The 23,433-nt window shown below is 39.7% G+C and overlaps 1 protein-coding gene across 3 annotated transcripts in view; it reads left to right on the forward strand.

Annotated features, from left to right (window-relative positions):
- SORCS3 (sortilin related VPS10 domain containing receptor 3) overlaps nt 1–23,433 on the forward strand; it is a 513,788-nt gene that overhangs the window by 464,136 nt on the left and 26,219 nt on the right. For all 3 annotated transcript variants that reach the window (XM_016144038.2, XM_036222121.1, XM_036222120.1), the window contains exons 15-19: nt 3,305–3,422; nt 4,405–4,538; nt 14,118–14,231; nt 17,256–17,427; nt 19,699–19,885. In XM_016144038.2, the coding sequence (XP_015999524.2) occupies nt 3,305–3,422; nt 4,405–4,538; nt 14,118–14,231; nt 17,256–17,427; nt 19,699–19,885 (725 nt within the window). The remainder of the gene's footprint in view (nt 1–3,304; nt 3,423–4,404; nt 4,539–14,117; nt 14,232–17,255; nt 17,428–19,698; nt 19,886–23,433) is intronic.

The raw sequence follows: 23,433 nt of genomic DNA on the forward strand, positions 1-23,433 counted from the left end.
AGTAGGGCTAGGAATGCATTTCTGAAGAAGGAGATCAAAATAGTTTATCTTGGTAATTGCAAGGAAATAAGACTGTGGATAATGACAATGGATTTGGCCATGCTAGAAATTAGCTTCTTTTTTGCCAAAAACTTGAAAGTAAAACCGCCATCTAAAATTGCCTTATTCTATTGGCACTTGATAATCAATTAGACTTTTTCTTTTTTTTTTCTGTCAAGCAACTACTATTGAAAGGTTCCATAGAGTACAAAGAAGTACAAGAATCCTTCTCAGCCTCTGGAGGTTTCTAATTGGTTAATAAAAATTTGATCAACAATACAAGCAGATTCAGAAATTCTGGTTAAGTGGTCTAGAACAGTGTTTCTCCAGGGATGGTCCCAGCTCCAGCAGCATCAGCATCACTTGGGGACTTAATAGAATTGCAAGTAATTAGGCACCTAAAACATACTATTCAGGAAGTCTGGGGGTGGGACAACCTAGGTTTAATAGACTTTCTGGGTGATTCTGATGCAAACAGTGAAGACACTCTGGTCTAGAGATAACAGGACCATTTGAGCTTCTGAGGAAAGAGAGCCCAATGTTGCTGGAATAGTTATAGAAGACTTTCTGAAAGAAGTAGCACCTGATTGGGGAATCATATTATCCTTTTTAGGATGTTCAATGTGTTTGGTTCCTTTGCCCTACCCATCTCTTGAGTTTTCATACTCAATTAACATATGAACTACTTCATTCTCCCAAAAGACACTACAGGTGAGATAAGTATACTGTGCCCACTTTATTGATGATAAGCTTCATAACTTCAGAGGAACACTTCCAATGGATGAGAAACTTTTATATGCACTGTATATTGAAATACTTAGTCTATATCATTCTTGAATGCTGACATCCAAAAACAACTGCAATTTTTTGTGTGCAATTTAGTTAATGTAAAGTAGACCAAAATATTGCCTCTTTCTTTTACATAATATGCCAAATTCTGTACTAATTAATGCATTCTAGGATAACCTTAAATATTTTTGGTCTCTCTGAAGTGTACATTTATATTAATCATAGTGTATATGTAAACTCTTCAGCTGCTATTTATTATTATTGTTGTTATTATTATTATCATTATCACCATTATTATTTAACCTGAGCTTTACCAAGTCTCATTTCTTTTACCCAATACTTATTTAGTTCCTGTTTCATCACATGTCATTAAATTCAGCCTGTCTCATTCTGTCAAGAACTTTTTGGTTCCTGATTCTGCCATCAAGTATATTGACTGTTTCTTCCAGCTTTGTGTCATCAGAAAATGTGATTTCTAATGATGACTATTATTTTCATTTCTTCAAGTCATTAATAAAAATGATGAATAAGAAAGAGCAGACAGCAAAACCTTGCAGCTCACTACTCACACCCTCCTTCTGGTTGATTTTAATGCCTTAATTAGGTACTGTTTAGGCACGTAATTTCACTAGTGCCTGGCTCATATTTTTTCATCTTTTCTTCAAGACTGCTATGACAGAACATGTCAGAATCCTTGCTGATTGGTAAATCGTGTACCTCGTATTTCCCTCTTCTGTCTGCCTAGTAATCCTTTCATAGAAGGGATGGGATTAATCTGACATAATGTAGTTAGTGATCCATGAAAATAACTGTAAATTATTTAGAGTAGGCAGAGGTGTTTGGTTTAGCATCACCACTGTCCTGCTGCTCAGAGTACTCCAATCAAGGAAGACTTACTAGAGGAGGTGACATTTGGATATGGTAGGAATTGGATAGGCTAAATAGAAAGAGAAGAAGACATTCATCACAGTCTTCTCCCATTTTTTTTTCTTGATAAGCTTTCAACTTAACTCTCTTCTCTTCAAAAAAAAATATACATTGTTTTAAAAATTAGAGATAACAGTTTTATTAAAGGTTTAAATGGACTTACTTATGACATCTCCATGAAAAGAACCAAAACAAAAACATAGAAATACCTTAGTGGGGACCTTGCATGAGTATATTGGATTTGAAGACCACTGGATCTAGCAAGAATGAAAGAGAACAGAGAGAACCAGGGGAGACACTTACATTCACTCTGCTCCACACAGTCCAGGATATTCAGCCTCATGGCTTCTTGTGCATTAGCCGGTGATTCAGTCTCTCCTTCATAGTCTGTTTAAACTTCTTTTAGATCAAGTTCTAAAAAGTGTTATTTAATGTTTAACCAATAGAACATAAAGAGTCATTTCCTGAGGTGGATTTTGAGTTGTATGGGCTACACAACAATCCTGTTTCTTTCCCCATTTTACAATTGTAGTCAGCTCCCACGCCCTGTTAAATCATCCCCCTCTTTCAGAAGGCAGAAGGAAATGTCTCTTGAAGAGAGTTAGTCTCTTGATGTCACCACAGAGTATCTGCAACTAGAGAGAGGAGAATCCAGGTCTAGGAACGTGATTAAGTCTTAATGAAATGGAAGCCATTCAATTCCTTGAAAGACTTCAGTTGATTTACATTTCCAGTGTGATCAGTTTCCCCTTTACATCCACTGTGATAGATGTCTTGCATTGTAATTACAAGACATGCCACCCAAGTGCAGTATGGATGATCAATCTATTTTTCTAGAAATGATTGATTATTCAAATTCATAGGTCTATCAACTGTTGGGCTTTGAAAAGGTCGGTATTGATTATCTAAGTCATGCAGATGGCATGCTTTTTTATTATACATAAATATGAATTTCTTTGATGAGACACCTGTGATTTTTCAGGAAAGAGGAAAGGAGGGTTGTATTCATGTGACTTAAGCAGTGGGAATTTTAACTAAAACACATTTAGATTCAGTCAGAATTTTGGAATTGGCAGGGTCACACTTTAGATTAGCTAGGCTCCTACCACATACACATATACAATCTACTTTACAGATGAGGAAACTGAGTCCCTGTCAGTGCACATCAGTAAATAAAATACTAGTGTATAAAATTAAAGAGAAACAAGGCCCTATATCAAAATATGAGCAACAGCTCTATCTGGGTGGAGGAATTGGGAATATGGGGTGATTTTTTTTCTCCATATCTTCCTATATTTTAAACACTTCCTCTAAAGCACATATATTACCTTTGTAATAAAAAATTGTTTTAAACCCACTGTGAATGCCATGCCAACAGTCTGGGGTTGTGTAGACAGTGGACTTTGTCCTCAATGGCCTTCAAAGAACTTACTTTGGAAGAACCAGCAAAGTTCAGGCTGTAATTCAGTCCTCCATTCTCCCAGTCTTTGTACACTAGTGACTATGAGGCTTTCTTTGCTTGCCTTTTCCATCCCTCCCCTAAACACAGAGTTTTTGGCCACTTCAGCCTCCGCTCTGAATGGCAGTTGGTGAAGGTGGATTACAAATCTATCTTCAGCCGGCGCTGCACCAAAGAAGACTATCAGACCTGGCACCTGCTCAATCAGGTACACCACATGATGGGGGGAGGAGCCACTGCAAAACTTGTTAGTTATATCTGGGCCTTTCTATTTGGAGGAGAAAGGTCTTGAGCCATCTGAGGGTAATGGTGGATTTGGGGAGAGGATTGAATCCCACACACCTAGATCCAGTAGGAGTAGATGGCATTTGGAACCATTTTGCATCCTGGTATCCTGATCTCATTGAAGTCACTGAGAAGTGGGGGCAATGGAGGGGGAGGAGAGGTGACAGTGATAACCTGGGGGTTTAGCTCTATCCCTGGAGAAATTAACCCAGACAGCTAGGACCTTCCAGTGGTTCTATCATTTTACTTTCCCATGGAGAGGGTGAGAGCATTTCTCAGTCCAGCCTAAAGTATGGGCCCTGAAAACATTGGGAACAGGACTACTGAGAAAGGGTGAGGGCTGGGAGTTAAGGCCTCTAGCAATGGCAGATATTTATTAATACTCAGTATAGACAGGCTTCTGTGTTCTTCAGAACCACTGGGTCCTTGTAATCTGTACCAACTTTTTGCCCTTTTCTAGAAATAAAGACTTGGTCATGGTCATTTATCATTGAGAGGGAACTTTGGGGTCAACTTCAGTTTTACTCTGAAGATGATATGAAAAATATGCCAGATGTGGAATCATTTCCACTAGAATTTCTGCTGAAGCCATTTGGGTAATTGCCTGATGGTGTGAGGATGATTGGAATCCTTGCATTCCCTATGAAGATGAGTAAGAAACAGAATGAAGTAGACATTACTGGCCAAGTTGGGTAGAAGGGTGGTGATGGGCCAGCCTCCCATAGTGTTCCTTGAGTATGGTCATAAAGAGTAGGCTTTTTACCCTTGAAACTCCCACATGGTTGCTGGAAAGGAGCTTGCTACATAGAGCGGCCAAAAGAAAATGAAAAGCCTAATGCTTCTAGCTGGTTTATTTCAACCTCTTGTGTTTTTCTACCTCTCTCACTATGGAATTTCTTTTTAAGGGGGAGCCTTGTGTCATGGGAGAAAGGAAAATATTCAAGAAACGCAAGCCAGGAGCTCAGTGTGCCCTGGGCCGAGACTCCTCAGGGACAGTGGTCTCAGAGCCCTGTGTCTGTGCCGACTGGGATTTTGAGTGGTAAGTCCCTTGGCACCTCATTGTCAATTGCGACTAGACATTTACCTGTTTGGGGGATGAAGATGAAGATGGAGTTAGGGGAGGAGCTACTGGCCTGTGGGGCCTACTGCCCCAGTTCCTAGGCCAGATGTGAAGTCTACATCCCTGTAGGACAGACAGGAAGAGACATCTTCGCAGGGAATATCTCTATTCAGTCAAAACAGCATGTCTAAAGGGACTTCTTCTCTCTGTTAACAACTTATTGGAAAGTGCCAGAGAGTTTGGGCTGGGTAGAGAACTACCACCTTAGACAAACCCTCCAGACAAGTTTATTCAAATCACGTACTTTTCTATTTGAATTCTCATCATCATTTCTTTTCTTTTCTCTTTCCAATGACAACCCCAAAGTACAAAGTGAAATCTTACCTATCGGCCAATGATTCACAAATTTCCAAATATTTACCTTCAGGCCTGACCTCCCTCTCCTCTCTCATGGAAACATTTGCTTTCATCTATCTACTCAGCATCCATCTCCCCTTGAATTACTAATAAGGATTTCAAACTTAATGTGGCCAAAGCAGCTTTTCGAATCACCAATCATGGAAGCAGTTTTTTGACTCTTCTTAAATCCCCATCCCAGCCCAGTTTTCCCAGCCTCGGTAAAACACAGACATTCATTCAGTTACTTACATTGAAATCCCAGGAGAATTTCATTTTTTCCTTTCCTTCACCCTCAAGTCTAAGCCATCTTCAAATTCTTGCAGGTCTCTACCTTCAAAAGACATTCTAACTCAAAGCTCCTTTACCCATGTCACTACCATCTGGATTCCTACAACAATTTACTGACTCTCTCTCTACTTCCAACCTTGTCACCCTAAAATCTACCCCCCTCACATAAACCAAAATTATATTTAAAAAACTTGAATCAGAACTTATCACTCCTATATTTAAAACACTCCAATGGCCTCCCCTCTCCCTTAAAATATAAGCCAGTCTTCTTTCTTGGCTTGTTTCATTGTAGGTAATTTGGCCTGCTTCTACTATTGTGCCTGAATTTCTTACTATTCTTCCCTTGTTCACCATTTTGCAGCCACACTACCATCTCTTGTACCTTAATTAATCCAGGTTCATTCCTAGCAGAGGATTTAGCATGTGCTAGGATTTCTTCCAAATCTCAGCATGGCTAGTACCTTTGGATTGCTCATGTCTCAGTTAAAAATATCAGCTCCTCAGAAATGCCTTCCGAGACCACCTAATTGCACCTATACCCTGACACTCTCTAGAACATCAGTCTATTGTATTGTCTTCTTAGCGTTAATCACTGTATGGAATGATCGTGTATTTTGATCACTTCGTTATCACCTGTTTTTCCCAAGTAGAACAGAGTTGCTGTGAGTGCAGGAGTTTTTGATTGTCTTCATTGCTGCACCCTCCGTGTCTAGCCAGTAGTCAGCATTAAATAGTTGTATCACGTTTTTGAATGTTGTTCTGGGAATGGGTACGTATCACTCTGATCCCAGCTGGATAAATTCTTTCTCTGCATCGCAGTCAAAATTTGAAGTTCAGTTTATATATTTTCATAAGCCATCCCAGGTTCATGGGCAAAGGTAAGGGCTCAGCCATGAGTCTATAAACATGGAAGAGACAGGACAATGACAATTGCATTTGGGCTCTTCTGGTGCTGAATAACTGAAATAAGTCTAGATGGGCACAGAACAGCTACCTTTGCCCAGAGCCTTGCTCTTTCCACTCTCATTTCATCCAGCCTGTTTCTTAAGCTTGGTTTGTGGTGGGAGCCATCTTTGTTTCTCACTCACTGCTAGCACTATCACTAGCAACTGTAAGCCAGCCACATGATTGTGACAGCTTCCTACCTGCTCTTCATCCCTGAACACATGGCCTTAGAAAGCTTGACCTCAGTGGGAATCATTTGATTTAAATGGGATGGACTAAGTGGAATTTTATTTGAATGGCAGGGTTCCATCTGAGCCAATTTTGACCCTTTAGAAACAGAAGATATTTTTCATGCTTGGGAAGAATAATTTTCAATTATTAATCACAATTTCACAAAATAGTCATAGCAATATATAGAATAGGCCGCTCAGAATTACGGTGGATGGTGTATTGATGTCACCCTAAATATTCAAAATATGAGGATCGGGCTTCTTTGTGTCCTTCTGCATGTTGACTCCTGTCTTGGCATATGTCATGCTACATTTTCTTCTGTGTCTCTCTGAGTCCTGATAATCCCTCTCCCATTGTTGGGAAACCTCACAATTTGGGAAGAATAAGAATTATAACAAAAATATATTTTTTTCCTTCAGCAATTCCATTAACATTTACCAGTCTAGAAAAAAAATTCCCAGCTCTGAATTTCATAGTTTTTGACCTTGGGAAACTGTCTTAATCTCTATGATTTCATCTCCTCGATTGTAAAATACAAATATATAACATGTATCTCATTGGTTCCTAGAGGCGCATAAATGAATTTATATCTATACCATTAAAGTGGTTAAGGCATTTATCCTACTGGTGTAGGTATCCATACGGTAGCTGTTATCAATCATGTACCCCAGGGTTCAGTGGGCCCCGTGACATTTTTGGCAAGTAAACTGGAGATTATACATTCACATAATCACTATCTTCAAAGTTGTACCTTTGTTCCAATATTAGTGGCATTGCTTAAAATATTTCTGAATTCTTCTTTGGAATTGCTGTCAGAATGCATCTATAGGTACAGCAGGGGCTGCAGGAGAGTCCATGCAAGGTGTTCTGTAGTTCTTATGTTTGCATTGTTAGAGGTACCACCCGGACCCAATACCTTGTAATGTCTCAGCATCATTACTGTGACATTTTAATGAGAAGAAAATGAGCATCTGGAATGTAAGTTACTTGACCAAGGTCACATAACCGGGAGCGAAAGAGCTGGATTCAAGTGCAAGTCTAGATAAATACCCTGCTTTCTCCTCTCCATTATGGCTTTTCTCAAGAAATCGACCAAGTCTTTGTTATTTTAGATTCACTTTATGTTTCAGAATAAACAGGATCTCCAAGTTTAGTTATTCTAAAATTAAAATTAAAACTCATCCTCAGATGACCTAAGTTAACTGCTATTGATGAGTTTAATATAAAATGTTCCATTAACTCTAAAACAGTTACAAACAAAGTAGTTTTTTGATCATTGGTACTGGGATTGTAATAGATACATGGTGTTTAAGAAGACTGTATAGAATTTTTGGGGGGAGGAGGATGTTTGTTTGTCTATCTATAGCCAATCATACCTCATATTAAAAGAAGATATAATAGAACCACTTGATTCCAGAAGAGGAAAAACATGTACACAAGGCTGGATTCTAGGTTACTGGTCATAATCTGAGAACAAGAACAAAATAATCATGTGGCCTAAGAAGTACTTTTTGTGCTACCTTTGAATATGAAATAGGCAGTTTGATTTCTGAAAATTGTTGTATTTTTTACAGTGATTTTTGTGGATGATGGGACTGAGTATTTAAAATGATCTGCTTTTAAGTCAACTTCAATAAGCACAGCTATCAGTTAAAAATATAACTTTTCGATCACATATAGTTCGTCTATCTGTTTGTAATGCTCATGCTGGAAAGCAGTATAATAGCAAGTTTCATAGCTTTGCCTTCTTCCCAATGGTCCTTCCTACCAGGAAGTGCTATTAGCTAAGAAATCTGAAACTGCTAGCTCTGGTTATATAAGTGATTATCATGCGTATTGTGCTTAGTTTTTTCCCTAAGCCATCTCATGTCATAGCCATTTGAATGGTCCAGGCAATTTTTAGGTCTCAGAGACAGCAGAGAGAGGGTGTAACCTAGTTTAACTTAATCGGAGGGAGGAGTGTAGAGACTGGGGAGGATCATCAAATATCTTAATTTCGGTGGAAAAGTTAAGGAGTGCAGCCTGGATTCACAAAGGCAGGGCATTATCCACCTGTCTCCTTCCCCTGCTCTAAGAAGGAAGGTTTTACAGATTCTCAGAAGTGTTTATTTGTGGAAAACTATTGACTTTCACAACTTTCACCATTCCATCCAGAAGAGATGTTAGTCCTGTTTGAATTTTGCATAAATAATGATGTTTCTACTTGATAGCCTTGTAAATCCCCCAGCTTCATACTTATTCTAAAGAGCCACTCTGTAGCAACCTCCATCATGGCACTGATGAAGGGCCAGGAACAAATCCTCCCTAAGAATTAAGTTTGTCAGAGACCAGCAGATAGCCAGAAAAGTGTGGATCTTGATATTATTATGCTAAGTGAAATAAGACAGACAGGAAAGTTGAGAACCATATGATTTCACTTATATGTGGGATATAAAACTGAAAACAACAAGTGAACAAAACAAACAGAGACTCATGGACATGGGCAACAGTTTAGTGGTCACCAGAGGGAAAGTGAGGAGGGAGGAGGCAGATAAGGATAAAGGAGTCAAATGTATGGTGATGGAGAGAAATTTGACTTTGGGTGATGAATGCATAATGCAATATACAAATGACATATGATTGTATTGTACACTTGAAACCTATATAATTTTATTAACCAATGCCACCCCAATAAATTTGATAAAAAATAAATAAAAATAAAAATAAAAATAAAAAAGAGAAGGTAACACAATGGGCCTGCTCTAAAGTCATATGAGGGCTTCTAGAAATGAATTGCCCTCTGTGACACCCAAATACTTGTTCAATGAGAAACCGGGTTGGGCCAGAAGTTATTCCTAGTAGTTGTCTTTTCTCACTCACTCAACCAACCATTTACTCATCAATACCTTTTATGAGCACCTACTATGTGCCAAATTTTTTAGATGGATTATTTTACTTAATCTTCTCAAACAGCTCCTGGAACAAGTCTTATTATAGGCATTTTATAAATGGAGAAATGGAGACACAGAGAAATAACTCACTTAAAATAATAATGTTATGATTCCAGAGTTCTCAGTCTTAGCATGTCTTACTGTCTTCCATGTTCAGTATGATTCCAGATCCACAGAGCTAGTTTACCAAGTGGTAATATAGAAAATAGAGTGCAAGAAATTTTAGGGTGCCACAGTACATAAATTCAGGTGTCTGAAATCCATTCAACCCTTAGTATTCTGGATATCGAGCCTAATCAAGCATTTTTTTTTTCTGTAGATTAGACATTGTGGAAAAGTCAAAGATATATAAACCAGAATTATTGAACTCACAGAAGGCATAACAGCAAGTAATAAAAAGTAGAATCAGATGCTTAATTTTATGATCCAGAACTATGCTGTTCAGTTATAGTAGGCACTAGGCACATGTGGTTATTGGCATTAAAATTAAATAAAATTAAACATTCAGTTCTGCATTATCACTAGCCATATTTCAAGTGTTGAGTCACGTCATGTGGCTACCATATTGTATAGTATATATAGAAAACATTTCCATTATCATAGAATGTTCTACTGGACAGCACTGGTAGGTGCTAAAAATAATCAGGACAAAGAAAGCTCTGAGCATAGAGGGCTGGAGTAACGATGAAGGGCCTCCTGCAGGAGCCGGTGATGGGGTTGTGTACACTTGTTGCCGAGTTAGGTGCAAGGAAAATGGGCAGGACAGCGCTTCAGCAGAAGCAGGCACATGACAAGGTCATTGAGGAGTAGAGGGTTAAGGGCAGACGAGAGGTTAGAAAGGGAGAAATATTTGAGGGAAGATAGTTGGGTTTTTCAAACAATTTATAAAACAGTTTGGATGTACTTATCTTTCTCTATGGCTGTATTTAGGCTTATGCCTTAGCCAAATGATGATGTTATTATTCTATCGTTTTTGTTATTTTTGTTGTGGTTGCTTCTCTTTGTTGAGTTTTACTCTGTGCCTACCAAAACCCCCTATCTGTTTAATCCCAAACCTGGCATGCTGTGCTGTCCCCCAAAAGGGGGCAGAAGCATCTGTGGGACACTAATCCTGCAATCTATACTGCCAAACAGGAGAACGGAGGAACCGGGGGTCAAGGAGGCTGTGATGGAGTTGCGCACAGTCTGAGAGTAGCATTGCCCCTGCAGCTGGACCAGCGGAGACCATGAATTCTTGGCAGCCTCCAAGAGTCTCAGAATATCATTCCTGGGGACCAGGGGTCCCTCCCTGCTGGTGATTACATGGGTGCCCTTGGGACTGTACTAATGCTGAACCAGGGGCCAAAGTCTTGAATACCACCTCCGTTTGTCACTGTCGCATATGTGCAACCTTTAACTAGTCTTTTCTCCTCTTTTTGCTTCTCCTTCCCAATCTACCAACTGAGGGATTGGACCCTGGGAATACAAGTGTCCCTTCCTGCTCTGACATGAAGAGGACTTTTGATTTCTGAAGCTGTCCTGTCTATTCCTTCTTTAGATTGTCTAAGGCTGGATCTCTGGATTCCTGGATGGGATTTATACATACAGGTTCCTAGAAATGGGCAAGTTCTCCCCTAAACTTTTAGAAGTTCTAAACTCTTTTAAGAAATACACAGAGGTGACATTTCTTGGAAGAAATTGCTTGTGTGTTTGTGGATGGTGTGACAGCATTTTTCCGTGAGGCAAATTAAACTTTTGGTACCTTCTTTCCAAACTTTACAATTTAACAGAAAAAAACACCTTTCCCCCAGGAAGCTGGAGCAGCAGCTGCAACTGCTTGTTTGTCTAAGTCATGCAAAATCCTGAGCTGGGAGGGAGCTTGGGCAGTATGAGAGATTTTAATATACATTTAGCAGAAGTTAATGAAGAAGTCCATAGCTTGGAGGCAGCCAGTGATATTTCCATTAATGTTATTAGATATTAATGAGGTTCCTTTTCTCTTTGGGGCAAAGCACCATGCTTGATGCCTTTTTTTAAAATTACTGTATCACTAACAGGTAGCAGAGCTGAACAGAACTGCCAAAGATGGTTACATTTAGCAAAGAGCATTAAGGCACTTCTCTCCCTCCCAAGGCTGCTTAGGAGAGCTCCCTTCAAAGATTACTAAATTTCTTAAGGTTAGCAGGACATTCAACAGATTTATCTCATAAAGCAATTGGAGAATTTTCTAGAAGTAATGCAGACACACCACAGCCTCAATGTTTCTACAGGTAAACAATGCTTAGAAATCCGATTTTCAGTGGTGTGCTAGTAAATATTTATCTACTGGCTCTCTGGGAACAAACAAACAAATAAATAAGCCCCCATTAGCAGCATTTGCTGATTGCTATAAATATTACCACCATGGCTGATTTCAAGCTACCAACAGGACCTCAATGAATTCAGAACCGGGAAGTGATGTGTGGTGGCCCAACTTTACATAGTGTTTCTAGTGTACAGAGACACAGATGTAAATAACCTCGAGAGCATAGATAATATAATATTATAGAATAATACTTTTATACAATAGATGTTATATATAAAAATATATAGTAAAGTGCGGAATTTTTGTGTTCGGGCATTTATTAATTTTTTGATCTAATTTTAACTGAAATTTTATATACTTTAATTTTTAATTATGGTTATGTTTACCAGCCGTTAAATAGCTGGAGAGATTCCTGGAATTTTAGGTTGGCTCTCAGAGGATGCTGTAAGCAGGCACAACACCAAGTCCCTGTGAAGTCTCAGTTTGGGGGGTCTCCAACCCTTGATCAGGAGGCATGGCAAAAGATTTACCTGTCAGACAGGTCCCTTTCTCCTTTTCTTCTAGCTTTATTTAAACATGGCCATATCAAAGTGGGTCTTGAGTTCCATCTTTCCATGTAGCAATTTGCAGTGACTTTAGGTCACACTCACTTCACAGTCATCTGTTGAGCACTTGGGATGCTATCTGTGGTCCACACTGGCAAGTCAACTGTGGGCTCATAGGAACCCTGCAGAGACAGACTGAATGCAATGGCATAATTTAGTGTGATAGTTTTTAAATGTAATTGGAGTAATCATTCACCCAGTAAATATTTATTCAATACCTTCGATGTCCTAGATTTCATTCTAGACTCATATTGTCAAACAAAACCAACAGAGGTCTCGAGTTATTTATAGTCTCAGTGTTTCCAACATGCTACGGACACAAAAAATTTGTCTAGAGAATCATGGATGGTCACATCTGCCCTAGATATTGAAGAAGAACATATAGGAGGCTACCAAATACAGAATAGGATAGTGTTTCAGGCCCAGGGCATAACACATACGAAGACAAAGAGGATTGAAAGGTTGATCTGAAGTATTCAGATGTGAGTTTGGTGTGGAGGAAGATGGTGAGAAGTTTGGGTGGGGTCTAACTGGGAAGATAATTTATATAATCTCACTAATCAGTTGGTACGTCTTTACTATACTGCTTCACACTATACTATACTGTGTTCTGTTTCATACTTTATTATTCTGTTCTTTTGTTGGATTTGAGGCATGTTGTATCCCTATCTTCAAAAGCCTAAAAACCCCTTGAGGATGGGGGCTGTGTACTTCTTTTACAGGACAGGGCACACACACATTGAGTGATAAAGAAATGTGGAATTAAACTTATTCTTATCTCCCTTTCATTACTGTCCTAGTTACACACATAGGCAATTGGCCTCGAATTTCATTGGACTTTCATTAAATCCTGGCCCAAAGAACATGGGAGCAGAAAAAGAAGGAAGGGGTGGGTCTGGAGAGAATGATTTCTTTTGCTGTTGTGTGTTTCAACAGTCAGTGGATCAGTATTCAAATGTCCAGTTTGTGCTGCACAGTCTGTGGGTTTCAGAAAATCCTTTGGATGCTTCACTTGGAAGGATGACTTCTCCTGCCAAGTGGAGCCACTCTCAGTGACCTCTGGTTGGTTCCAGAGCAATAATATTTTGTTGCTCTTTTTCTACCCTTTCAATTACATATCTGGGAGTCTACAAAACTCCAAGAAGTAAGGAAACATCATTTAGATTTCAGATGGCGACTTTCTCTCCTACATTGGTTTGTACTTTCCCATTTTGCAATGGGGAGGAAAGAAGAAAGGAACCTGACTTTCTTTCTTCATTTTATTATAGCTAGGCTTTTAGAAAAACATGTAGAAAAGACTACAATTTAAGGTTTGTTTTGTTTCATTTGTTTAACAGGGGACCTGTGTTATATGTAATTGGGAAAATTTTGAATGGCTATATGGGTATATGTGAATGGAAATGTATATATGTATTTGACAGAATTTGCAGGAAAAATGATAATAAAATCTATGAAATCAATTTTGAAATAACACGTGGGATCTTAACACAAAAATAAATATTGACCTTTCAAGTCATCTTCTTGGTTATCATCTACTTATTTCAGTAATTCTACTGTGATCCAAAATATAATTTTAAACCTATAGCATCCTTCACACTCACCCCAAGCCAGTATTCCTGCCACATTATGTATATCCATACCTTTTTTAAACCTAGAATCTCTGTTTGATAATCCACTATTTCTTCTATAAACTGGACTTCAAATGGCTTGGGAATATTTCTGATCTTAAAATTAATTCTCAAAGTATAAATATGTTCCCTCACTTGGAATATTTTAAAGAATGTGTTACAGCTTTTTGGATTGTTATAGGGATGTGTTTCTGTTTGTGTGTGTCTCTGGGTATTTTAACATTTGTGCAATTTCATTTTCTGGACAGTGACTATGGCTATGAGAGGCATGGAGAGAGCCAGTGTGTCCCTGCTTTTTGGTACAATCCAGCATCCCCATCAAAGGACTGCAGCCTTGGCCAAAGCTACCTTAACAGCACTGGGTAAGTACAACATTTGAAGGACCCCACTTACTGTTTTTCATTTTCCCTAAATTGGGATCAAAGGGATCATCACTATTGAAGTAGGATGGAGTGCAGATAGAGTTTGTTTATGGGGTGTCTGAGGATAGCTGAAGAATTATTTAGCTGAGATTGGTCTCTTTGGGAACATCAGAAGAGATTTCTAGTTACCCAATTTCAGTGCCTTTTGCCATTTGACAGACCATAACTATTGTTTTGGTCAGGCCTTCTCTTCTAGAAAGAGATACCACCTTATTTCTTGGGCCTCCGAGGAAAATAAATTAACATAAGTGATATGCAGATATTAGAATGCTCTCTAATGATAGATTAATTGAAGCTCTCATAGACCAATGCCAGAAACTTAAAATGAAATTTCAAAAGTTTCATCCTAAGAACTCCTAGAATAAGAAGGTCAAAGTACACTTTCTATAACTGTCAAATTATTTGTGATTCTCTCATTGTTCACTGGTTACATTCTCACTTGGATACTTGAAAAAATTTCTTTGAGATTCGTTGTCCCTCCCTTTCCTTGGCTACTTCCATAGCCTGGAACAAGCTTGAAAAATGGCTGACAGGTCTGACACAACATTTTTTTCAAATTTTAATGGACTATGATTCTCCTAGGGATCTTGTTAAAATGCAGCTTCTGATTTAGGAGACCTGGGTGGCATTGAGATTTTTCTTTTCTAAGAAGCTCCCACATGGAGTTGACATTGCTGGTACCAGGACTAGTCTGTGCGTATCCAGAGACTAAGGCGGCCTGGACTCCAGTGTCACCTCTTCTAATGGACCTTCTGCCATCTCACACAAGTTATTCCTCATCTCAGTGCTTGTACTTAACCTGGCTATAAAATAATGGTAATTCTACCTAACTGACGTCTATAGAGGGGGGAAAAAACATGACAGAAGAGATATTTTGAATGGACTAAGCTGCTATGAAAAACATGGTTTTTTTTTTTTCAGCTAAATATTTTGTTCTTAGTCCAAGCTGGGACTTAAGCACTTTCGATGTCATTTTGTTGTAGATGCCTGGTTTAGGGGTTTAAGTTATTCAAACTATAGATCCAGAAGCATGAACATAAAGAGATGTGATATCAGAGAACAAAGTGATGAAGTCTGAGGAGGGGGAATATAGCAGGCAGAAGTGATCAGCTAGACCACTAAATTGCTAGCCACAGCATACCTTGGACATAATTGGCAGAGAATTTCATTAGAATATCTCATATGATCATTTGACATGTGTAAGTGAACCCAATATTACACAACTTAGATATACCAAAACCCCAAATAGCCAACCAAATAAAGCAGGGAGATGAAAGGGAAAGACTGCTCTTTTTTTTCATTTTTTCAAAGCATTAACTACAAATGTCTACACATACTTCTAGGTTGCTTAAATGTTGCATTAGCCTATGCATCATAAGTAATTATGAATCATAAGTAAAAACTAAACATCTTGTGAATGACTGAAGGTCAGCAAGACGGTATCAATTGATTACAAAAGTTTGATTATGTAGACCAGTGCTGATCAAAAGAGCCCACATGTGTAATTTAAAATTTTTAAATTTTCTAGTAGCCACATTTAAAGGTAAAGAAAATGTGCAATTAATTTTAATAATGTATTTTATTTAACCCAATATGTCATTACATGTTATTTCAACATGTAATGCTAACCACATTTTAGGTGCTCAGTAGCCACAGGTAGAAAGTGGCTGGAATATTCAACAGCACAGTTCTTGACCCATCAGGAGCTTAGCTGGCAATTAAAATTGATGTACATTTACAAGAGGATATATTATAAGTCTATCTGAGATAATAACTATATACGTTTGCTTACCATCCTCCTGGATGGAGAGTACAGCTGGTGGTTCAGCAATGCTGTAGGGGTCGGGGGAAGGAGAAATGTCAGATATAGTGGAGGACCAATATCACACATAAAGAATTTAGTATCATCTGCTTTCAAGGCCAGCGGAAGAAAGCGATGTATATGGATTGGTAAATTACACCTCATATACAGGGTAAAGGAAGACATGATATGACGATGATGATGATGATGATGATGATGATGATGATGATGATGATGATGGTGGTGGTGGTGGTGGTGGTGGTGGTGATGACAAAGGTTATGGTACATTTATTTTATGTGATTTTACCAGAATGTTGATTTTATGCACCTTACAGATAGTGCTATGCCTGGACATACTGCCTATCATGCGGGTCAGGGCTGTGAGCAAGCTCTTGTTTTGATTTCCTGTGTGGGGGTTGGTGGTCAGGGGAGAAGACATGGCATCACTGTGCACAGAGATACCCTTGTCCTACTTAGGAGGTCAAAGAACTCTCTGGGAGGTTTTCCTTCCAAAGGCAATTTGGCCTCATCTGGGTTGAATAGTAGCTTCAAACTTGTGCTTCTAATCTGGCACTTGTGTTGAATGGGAAATGAGATATTAACAGAGAGAGAAAATATGCCATAAGCTATCCCAGTGGTTTCAGAGTCAGGACTGTTAGGTATTAAGATATGGAATGATGTCCTGGGGTTGGAGAGAAGACAGGTAGCGGTTTCCTGATTAATCAGAGTTAGAAGTTTCGTCTTCCAGCGGCTTTCTGGTACAGAGAAAGCTGGAGGTGGCCTTGGGAACTAGAAACAAGCCTCTGTCTCAGAGAGAAGTATCCGCTTTTCTTGCTTCCCTAGTCCAGTGGGTCTGCCTCCTCCTGTCTTGGTGTGAGTCAGATATGGATTTTTCTTGGCTGGTTTAGACACTGATCCGATCCGTGGCACACCAGGTAGGATCAATAATAATGTTTAAAGAGCTTCTTTTCCTGAGATGGAGGGGTGGATGTTCCTCAGCATTTGTTTAGCTTCCTAAATATCTGCTTTGAGTCTCAGTTTTTAGGAGCAGCTGTGCGAAATATCAGTCTTGCTTTTGCTCCCTTGCATTCTCTTTCTAACATACACACGTATATACACACAAAACACGAAACACACCACTAACAACTGTCAATACTCCTTAGGTATCGGCGGATTGTGTCCAACAACTGCACAGATGGACTGAGGGAGAAGTACACCGCCAAGGCCCAGATGTGCCCTGGAAAGGCCCCTCGGGGCCTCCACGTGGTGACGACCGATGGACGCCTGGTGGCAGAGCAGGGGCACAATGCGACCTTTATCATTCTCATGGAGGAGGTAGGTGCTGGCTGGGGTCTGTGAGAATGAACTCACAAGCAGACGGGGAAAAAAAAAAATCATGTATTGCATTCCCTGCACCAAAGTCAATGTCGAAAAGCTGAGACTTCTGGGAGAAGATAGGAGAGAAGGATGGCTTGGGGTGTTTGGAGACCTTCCTCCCTTCATCCCGAGATACTGACTCAGGCTGCAGTCATGCCTGCTTGTCTCTGGGCAGAACAGATCTGGATGTGTTCTTTGAGGTTCGCCTTTAGGCTCTGCTTTGTCGAAGGAATGTTTATCACCATAAGACCATATACTATAAACTTTGCCAGAAGAAGGAAATTCAAATTTATCTGTCGCTTTCAGAAGCCTCTTTGGCTTCATTCTAACCCTTAACCCTACTGATTAAAAATCCCAAAAGCTTTCAGAGGGTCTCGAAATTATAAGTGTGAGGGTGGGGGAAGATTATTGCAATCCTTTTGACTTATCTTTATGAAGACGATTGCTTTTCCATCAGCTAACTGCTCCATTAGTTCACTTTTTAGTGTCTTCTACAATCTGGGCAGTAAAATCAGACTGCATTCATTTATTCCAGGATAGAAATGGCTCTGCCGTATGCTTCCTACTCCCTATATGAGCTGTTTTATCTCTTCCCAAACCAGGGATGTTTGCAGTGACTCCTTGCTGAGGTTGTGGGGCAAGAAGGCTAGCCTGATTTACGAAGTCCTCTAAATTTATATGCAAATTGTTCTGTGCTCTTGTGATCTTGGAAAGAAACCAAAGCAGGTCAGGAGATTTTTTTCCCCCAAGTGTGAATACTTTAGAAACTTTTAAAGCCCACACTGGACAGGATGATGAAGCTTCCTTATCCTGGGCTGACAGATTCTTCAGCCCTCACCTACACTAGGCACTTGAATTAAAAAACTCTAAGATTCAGAGAAGGTCATTATCACATTTCCACTAGGGAGTTTCCAGGACCAGTGATATAAAAATCTTCTCTTGAATGGATATGAAGAGCCACGATCTTATCCATTTGAATTGCCTCCAGTTCATTTCCACTTTAATTTATATTCATAAACTCAAAGGTAATTGACATTGTATGTGGGGCAAGGGAGCACCTATCGATATTTCACTCACATCTGGGTTGCCACGGGGGAAGAGACGGAAAGCGAAACTATGATCGATGCACATTCACTGGGCAGGATTGGCTCCTAGTTCCAAAATGATGTGTTTCTCTTTTTCCTTCATCAACCATCTCTGTATATATAAACAGAAATCCAGCTCTTCTTCTTCTTCATCTAGTATCTTTGTTTTGTGGACAAGTTCAATTGCATTTATCCAAAGTGTTGGTCCAGTATAGTGGAGTGGGGGGAGGATAAAAAAGGGTGGGGTTCAGTACTGGCCTTTAAGAAACTGATCATTAGAAGGCAGCACCCAGGGGGCCTTTGGCCTTCTAAGAGGCAGAGATATCTGTGAGCTGGGAGGGTCAGAAGAGGCTTTAGGGAAGAAGGGATTATTAGGTAAATTAAGGAAGACCAAGGTCAACAGAACACAGATGTAATCTTGGCTGGTATGCAGACTTCACCTGTAGAATAGGAATAATTATCCTACCCCAGAGTTATTTTGAAGTTGGTATTATATGTGTTAAATGATTAGCATAATGTTTGGAACATAATAATAAACACTAAAAAAAAGAACACTTATAATTATATTATCATGGTAGTCAAGGATGTTAGTATTGAAACCAGACTTCCAGGGTTCAAAACTTGGCTCTTACATTACTAGCTGTAAGACTTTGTCTAATTACTTTATTTTTGTCCCCATTTGTAAAATGGCGACAGTAATATCTCCTCCATTATAGAACTACGAGGAAATTAAATGCTGGGAACCTAAAGGAAACTATAAGTGTTAGCAGTGGCTATTATTGCTTTTGTTTTTATTAGGACACAGGAGAGGAATGATTAAACCATGCCTGAGGGGCCAGAGAAGCCCTTAGCTAGCCCACTTCAGAGATTCATAGAGCCTCTGCTTTACCCGTTAGCCAGTGTCACACCAACTCAGGCTGCCTGAGCTTGGGCATACGGGGACAGTAGGTCCATAGGGCCAGCCCCTGTAGTCTCCAGTGGATATCAGATAGGAGTCTGATGATTGTGTTGAGGGTGTTCCAGCCCCCTAGGGTAGACTTTAGGTCCTCAGAGGGTGATGCTGAAGACACAGAAGGAAGAGTCAGATAGCAGTCAGACTGGACCACGTAAATGGCCCCAGGCCAACTGCTGTTCCCTCTGGCAGGGTGATCTCCAGAGGACGAACATCCAGCTTGACTTTGGTGACGGTATTGCGGTGTCCTATGCTAACTTCAGTCCCATCGAGGACGGCATCAAGCACGTGTACAAGAGTGCGGGGATCTTCCAGGTGACAGCCTATGCAGAGAATAACCTGGGCTCAGACACAGCTGTCCTCTTCCTGCATGTGGTTTGTAAGTAGTATGAGCCATCTCTTTTCTTACTTTCTTCCCAGTTGACAACTCTTATCTGTCCAGACTTCCTGGGATTCAGAGCTGAGACTGGATTTGGTGTGACTACTGCCCTAAATGATCACCCAGACTGAAAAATTGAGACATGTGCTCATCTGTGTTTCAGAGGTCCCTAATGCTGATGTAGATTGACTATTTTGAAAGTTTGGATAACATGTTACCAACTAGCCCCTCCATTTCAGAGGAATTCTGTTCTGATGTGTGTGCATGCAGACACACATTGAGGTAAAAGTCCCTTTTGGTTTTCTCTGTAGAAGAGTCAAAGAATGATTAAAGAAACACACTTTTAGAGTTTTTTAAATGTAGAACTGAACATACTGAAGATCTTAATTCTTACATCTAAGGGTACTACAATTGCATTCCTGTTGCAAACAATTCTAAGATCTCTCTAGAATGTTTTGCTGTCCTCGAACGTATTTCATTGCTATTAGCTATTGCTTGGCATAAACCAAAACAACAGCTGAAGTTCTGAATATTTTGTTTGCACTGGATACATTTTGTGTATCTGCTATCCTGGGACTTGACTCACACAAAAAAAATAAAACTTAAATATTATGCTTTTAGAATGTTGGGTCAAGGAAATGTTGTTATGAGGCTGGTATTCATTTCCTAAGCCTCTATCAGTGACACTCATGGTTCTAAGGACTTTCATGGTTCTCATGTACATACTCAACAGTGTTTTCTGGAGGGATGAGGGGAATACGCTACATATGGTAACAATTATATGTTTTATAAGAGTCTAAGTGAATACAAGGATTATCTTGCCTATTAACAACGGTGATGATATAAACTCTACTATATAAACAACCCACACTTAAGGGGTCCCTGGCAAACAGTAGCTAATCTCCTAGCATTCCAGTCACAATAGTAGCACAAGAACCAGCAATGATAGGAGAAGTGCATGGGACAAACTTGGATTATAGAGCAGTCATATCTCTAAGGATGGCAGTCTACGTAGCCATAAGATAAATTATTTCATCTCTCAATCTTCTGAATTCAAATTTTAAAATGGCTTAATTCTAACTGGAACTTTGCCTCGCAGAGCTCTTATAACAATAGACAGGAAACAAATGAAACATCAAATCATTCACTAATTTATTCATCAAATATTTGTTGAGTTCTTACTATACAGAGGGCACTATGCTAGGCACTGAGAAGGCAGTGATACAGATATGGCCCTGCCCTCGCAGAGTTTACATTCTAGTGGGGAATGTAAAGAAATGGGCCACACCACGCCAACTATAATCATTCTATGCCAGAAGCCGCCGGTCAGAAACCCAGATGAGTGGTGTGCAGAGTGTTCGTGAGCCCAGCATTCAGAGCAAGGGAGACCTGTGTTTGAATTCTTATCATATTCCTTTGCTAAATGTCTCATATCAGTCAACTTAGTCTTTACAAACCTCTGATTCCTCATCTTTCATACTTTGATTATAGGGAGGCTGTAAGCATCAGTTTGGGTTATGTGTACGTGTCAGGGACTCCCATGATCACCCCCAGTTCTGGTGATTTGCTAGGATTCACAGGGTTCAGCCTCTCATCGCACTCACAACTATGACTTATTACAGTCAAAGGAGACAAAACGAGATCATCAAAGGGAGGAGGCCCATGGGCGAAGTCTGGAGGAAAGCAGACACAAGCTTCTCAGAGTTCTGTCCCTGTGGTGTGTACAGGACATGCTTATTCCTCCAGCAATGAGTTGTAGTGACATGTGTGAAGGGCCGTCTTGTTGGAGACTCCATGCCCACAGTTTTTATTGGGTTCTAAACAAGTAGACATCCTCTGCCTAATATAGTAAATGTCTAGATTCCCAGAGGAAGGCAGGTATTCAGAATAAACCATTTTGTTGGCAATAAATAAATAAACAAACAAACAAACAAAACAAAACAAAACAAAACAGTGCAGACTAAATGAACCACACTTTAGTTGTTGACTAGAAATACGCCCAGAACCAAGTTCACAGATGCTAGTCAAGGGCCAATCTTGCTCACAGATCTTTCAAAGGAATGCAATTTCAGGTCTGTGTTAACATTTTTCTGCATATTCTGCAAATAGCCCTTAGCACCCAGTTTGGCACATGGCAGATGTTACCTGCTGTAGGAATCAGAGTTGACCATTGAGCACCACAGAAGTTGAGGTGCCAACCTACTGCACAGTCAAAAATCCCCATATAACTAGACTCTCTGAACACTGAACTCCTAATAGCCTTACGGTTGATTAACACATATTTTGTATGTTATATATATTATATACTGTATTCTTTCAATAAAAAGTAAGAGAAAATAAAATGTTATTAAGAAAATCATAAGGAAGATAAAATACATTTATAATACTGTGCATATTTATTGAAAAAGAGCTATGTGTCAGTGGACCCACACAGTTCAAACCCGTGTTGTTCAAGGGGTCAGGAGTACTAAGTATTTCCTATTAACCCTCTGTCTGACACTTCTGCTGCATTTAAAACTGAAGACAAAGAAAAATTTACTTTTTTCTATTCCAAGGAACTTCCCCATCCGTGTTTCTAGTTCTGACAAGAGTGGGCCATGAGTGCAGGGTGCTAAGACTGATGTGTCGTAGTGGAAGAAAACACAATAGCAAGGAACAGGTTTATCCTGTGGGTTAGGCCCATGAAGGAGGAAATGTTCCTTGAATCTTTTATCGTGCTCATAATTCCCTCCAAATCAATCATGGCTGCATTTACCAGACAGTTATTATAGCGGAAACTGCTCTTGGCCTCACCTTGGGCCATTAGCTAACAAAAGTAGTTGTTAGCCATCCATAAGAACCAATCTCGCACAGATTATTAGATATTTTATCAAAAAGAGCACGACTTGACAGTGAAGATTTTAGGAGTTTGCCATGTTCTCTTTTCAGTCCTTTTAGCTCTCTTGTCCTCAATCCATGGTCTATCTCTGGGTTGAAGCCTGAAGCTTCTAGCTGAGGCTATTTACCTAAAAAGCTACTGCATATTGATGTCCCTTAAGATTATATTTACCTGGAGACCTAGTCCTGAAGTTGGAATAAATGTGATCATGTTTGATGACATTCCAATTCATGGAAGCCTCCTCCCTTTTGAGTTTGCATAAGTTTAGAGAGAAGGAGATCTCCTTTTATCTTCTTGTCCATCAAAGTACCTGTAATGTAATTTGCAAATTCATGCTGAGAAGAATTTGCAAGAACTCTGGCCTTAGTGGCCTCATCTACTCACTGTGGAAAAGCCCAGGGTTTCTATGAGCTGGCCAGGAAATTGGGCTTCAGGACATTCTCCCATGAGAACAGAAACATTGACTGTGAAAGTAAAAGGGACCCCTGTCCCAGCAGACAGAGCATGAGGGCTCTGCATCTGGGCCTGGAGAAAGGGCATTAATGTAAGGAGGCATTAAAGTAAGGAGCAGATTTCTCATCTCCTTCCCTGGACCTGTACCGGCCAGGTCTTCCTTCCTACTGTCCCATGCTCTTCCCCATCGATCAGTAAAACACAAACAACAAATGGA

This window comes from Rousettus aegyptiacus, unplaced genomic scaffold (genome assembly GCF_014176215.1).
Source record: "Rousettus aegyptiacus isolate mRouAeg1 unplaced genomic scaffold, mRouAeg1.p scaffold_m13_p_6, whole genome shotgun sequence".
Lineage (NCBI taxonomy): Eukaryota > Metazoa > Chordata > Mammalia > Chiroptera > Pteropodidae > Rousettus > Rousettus aegyptiacus.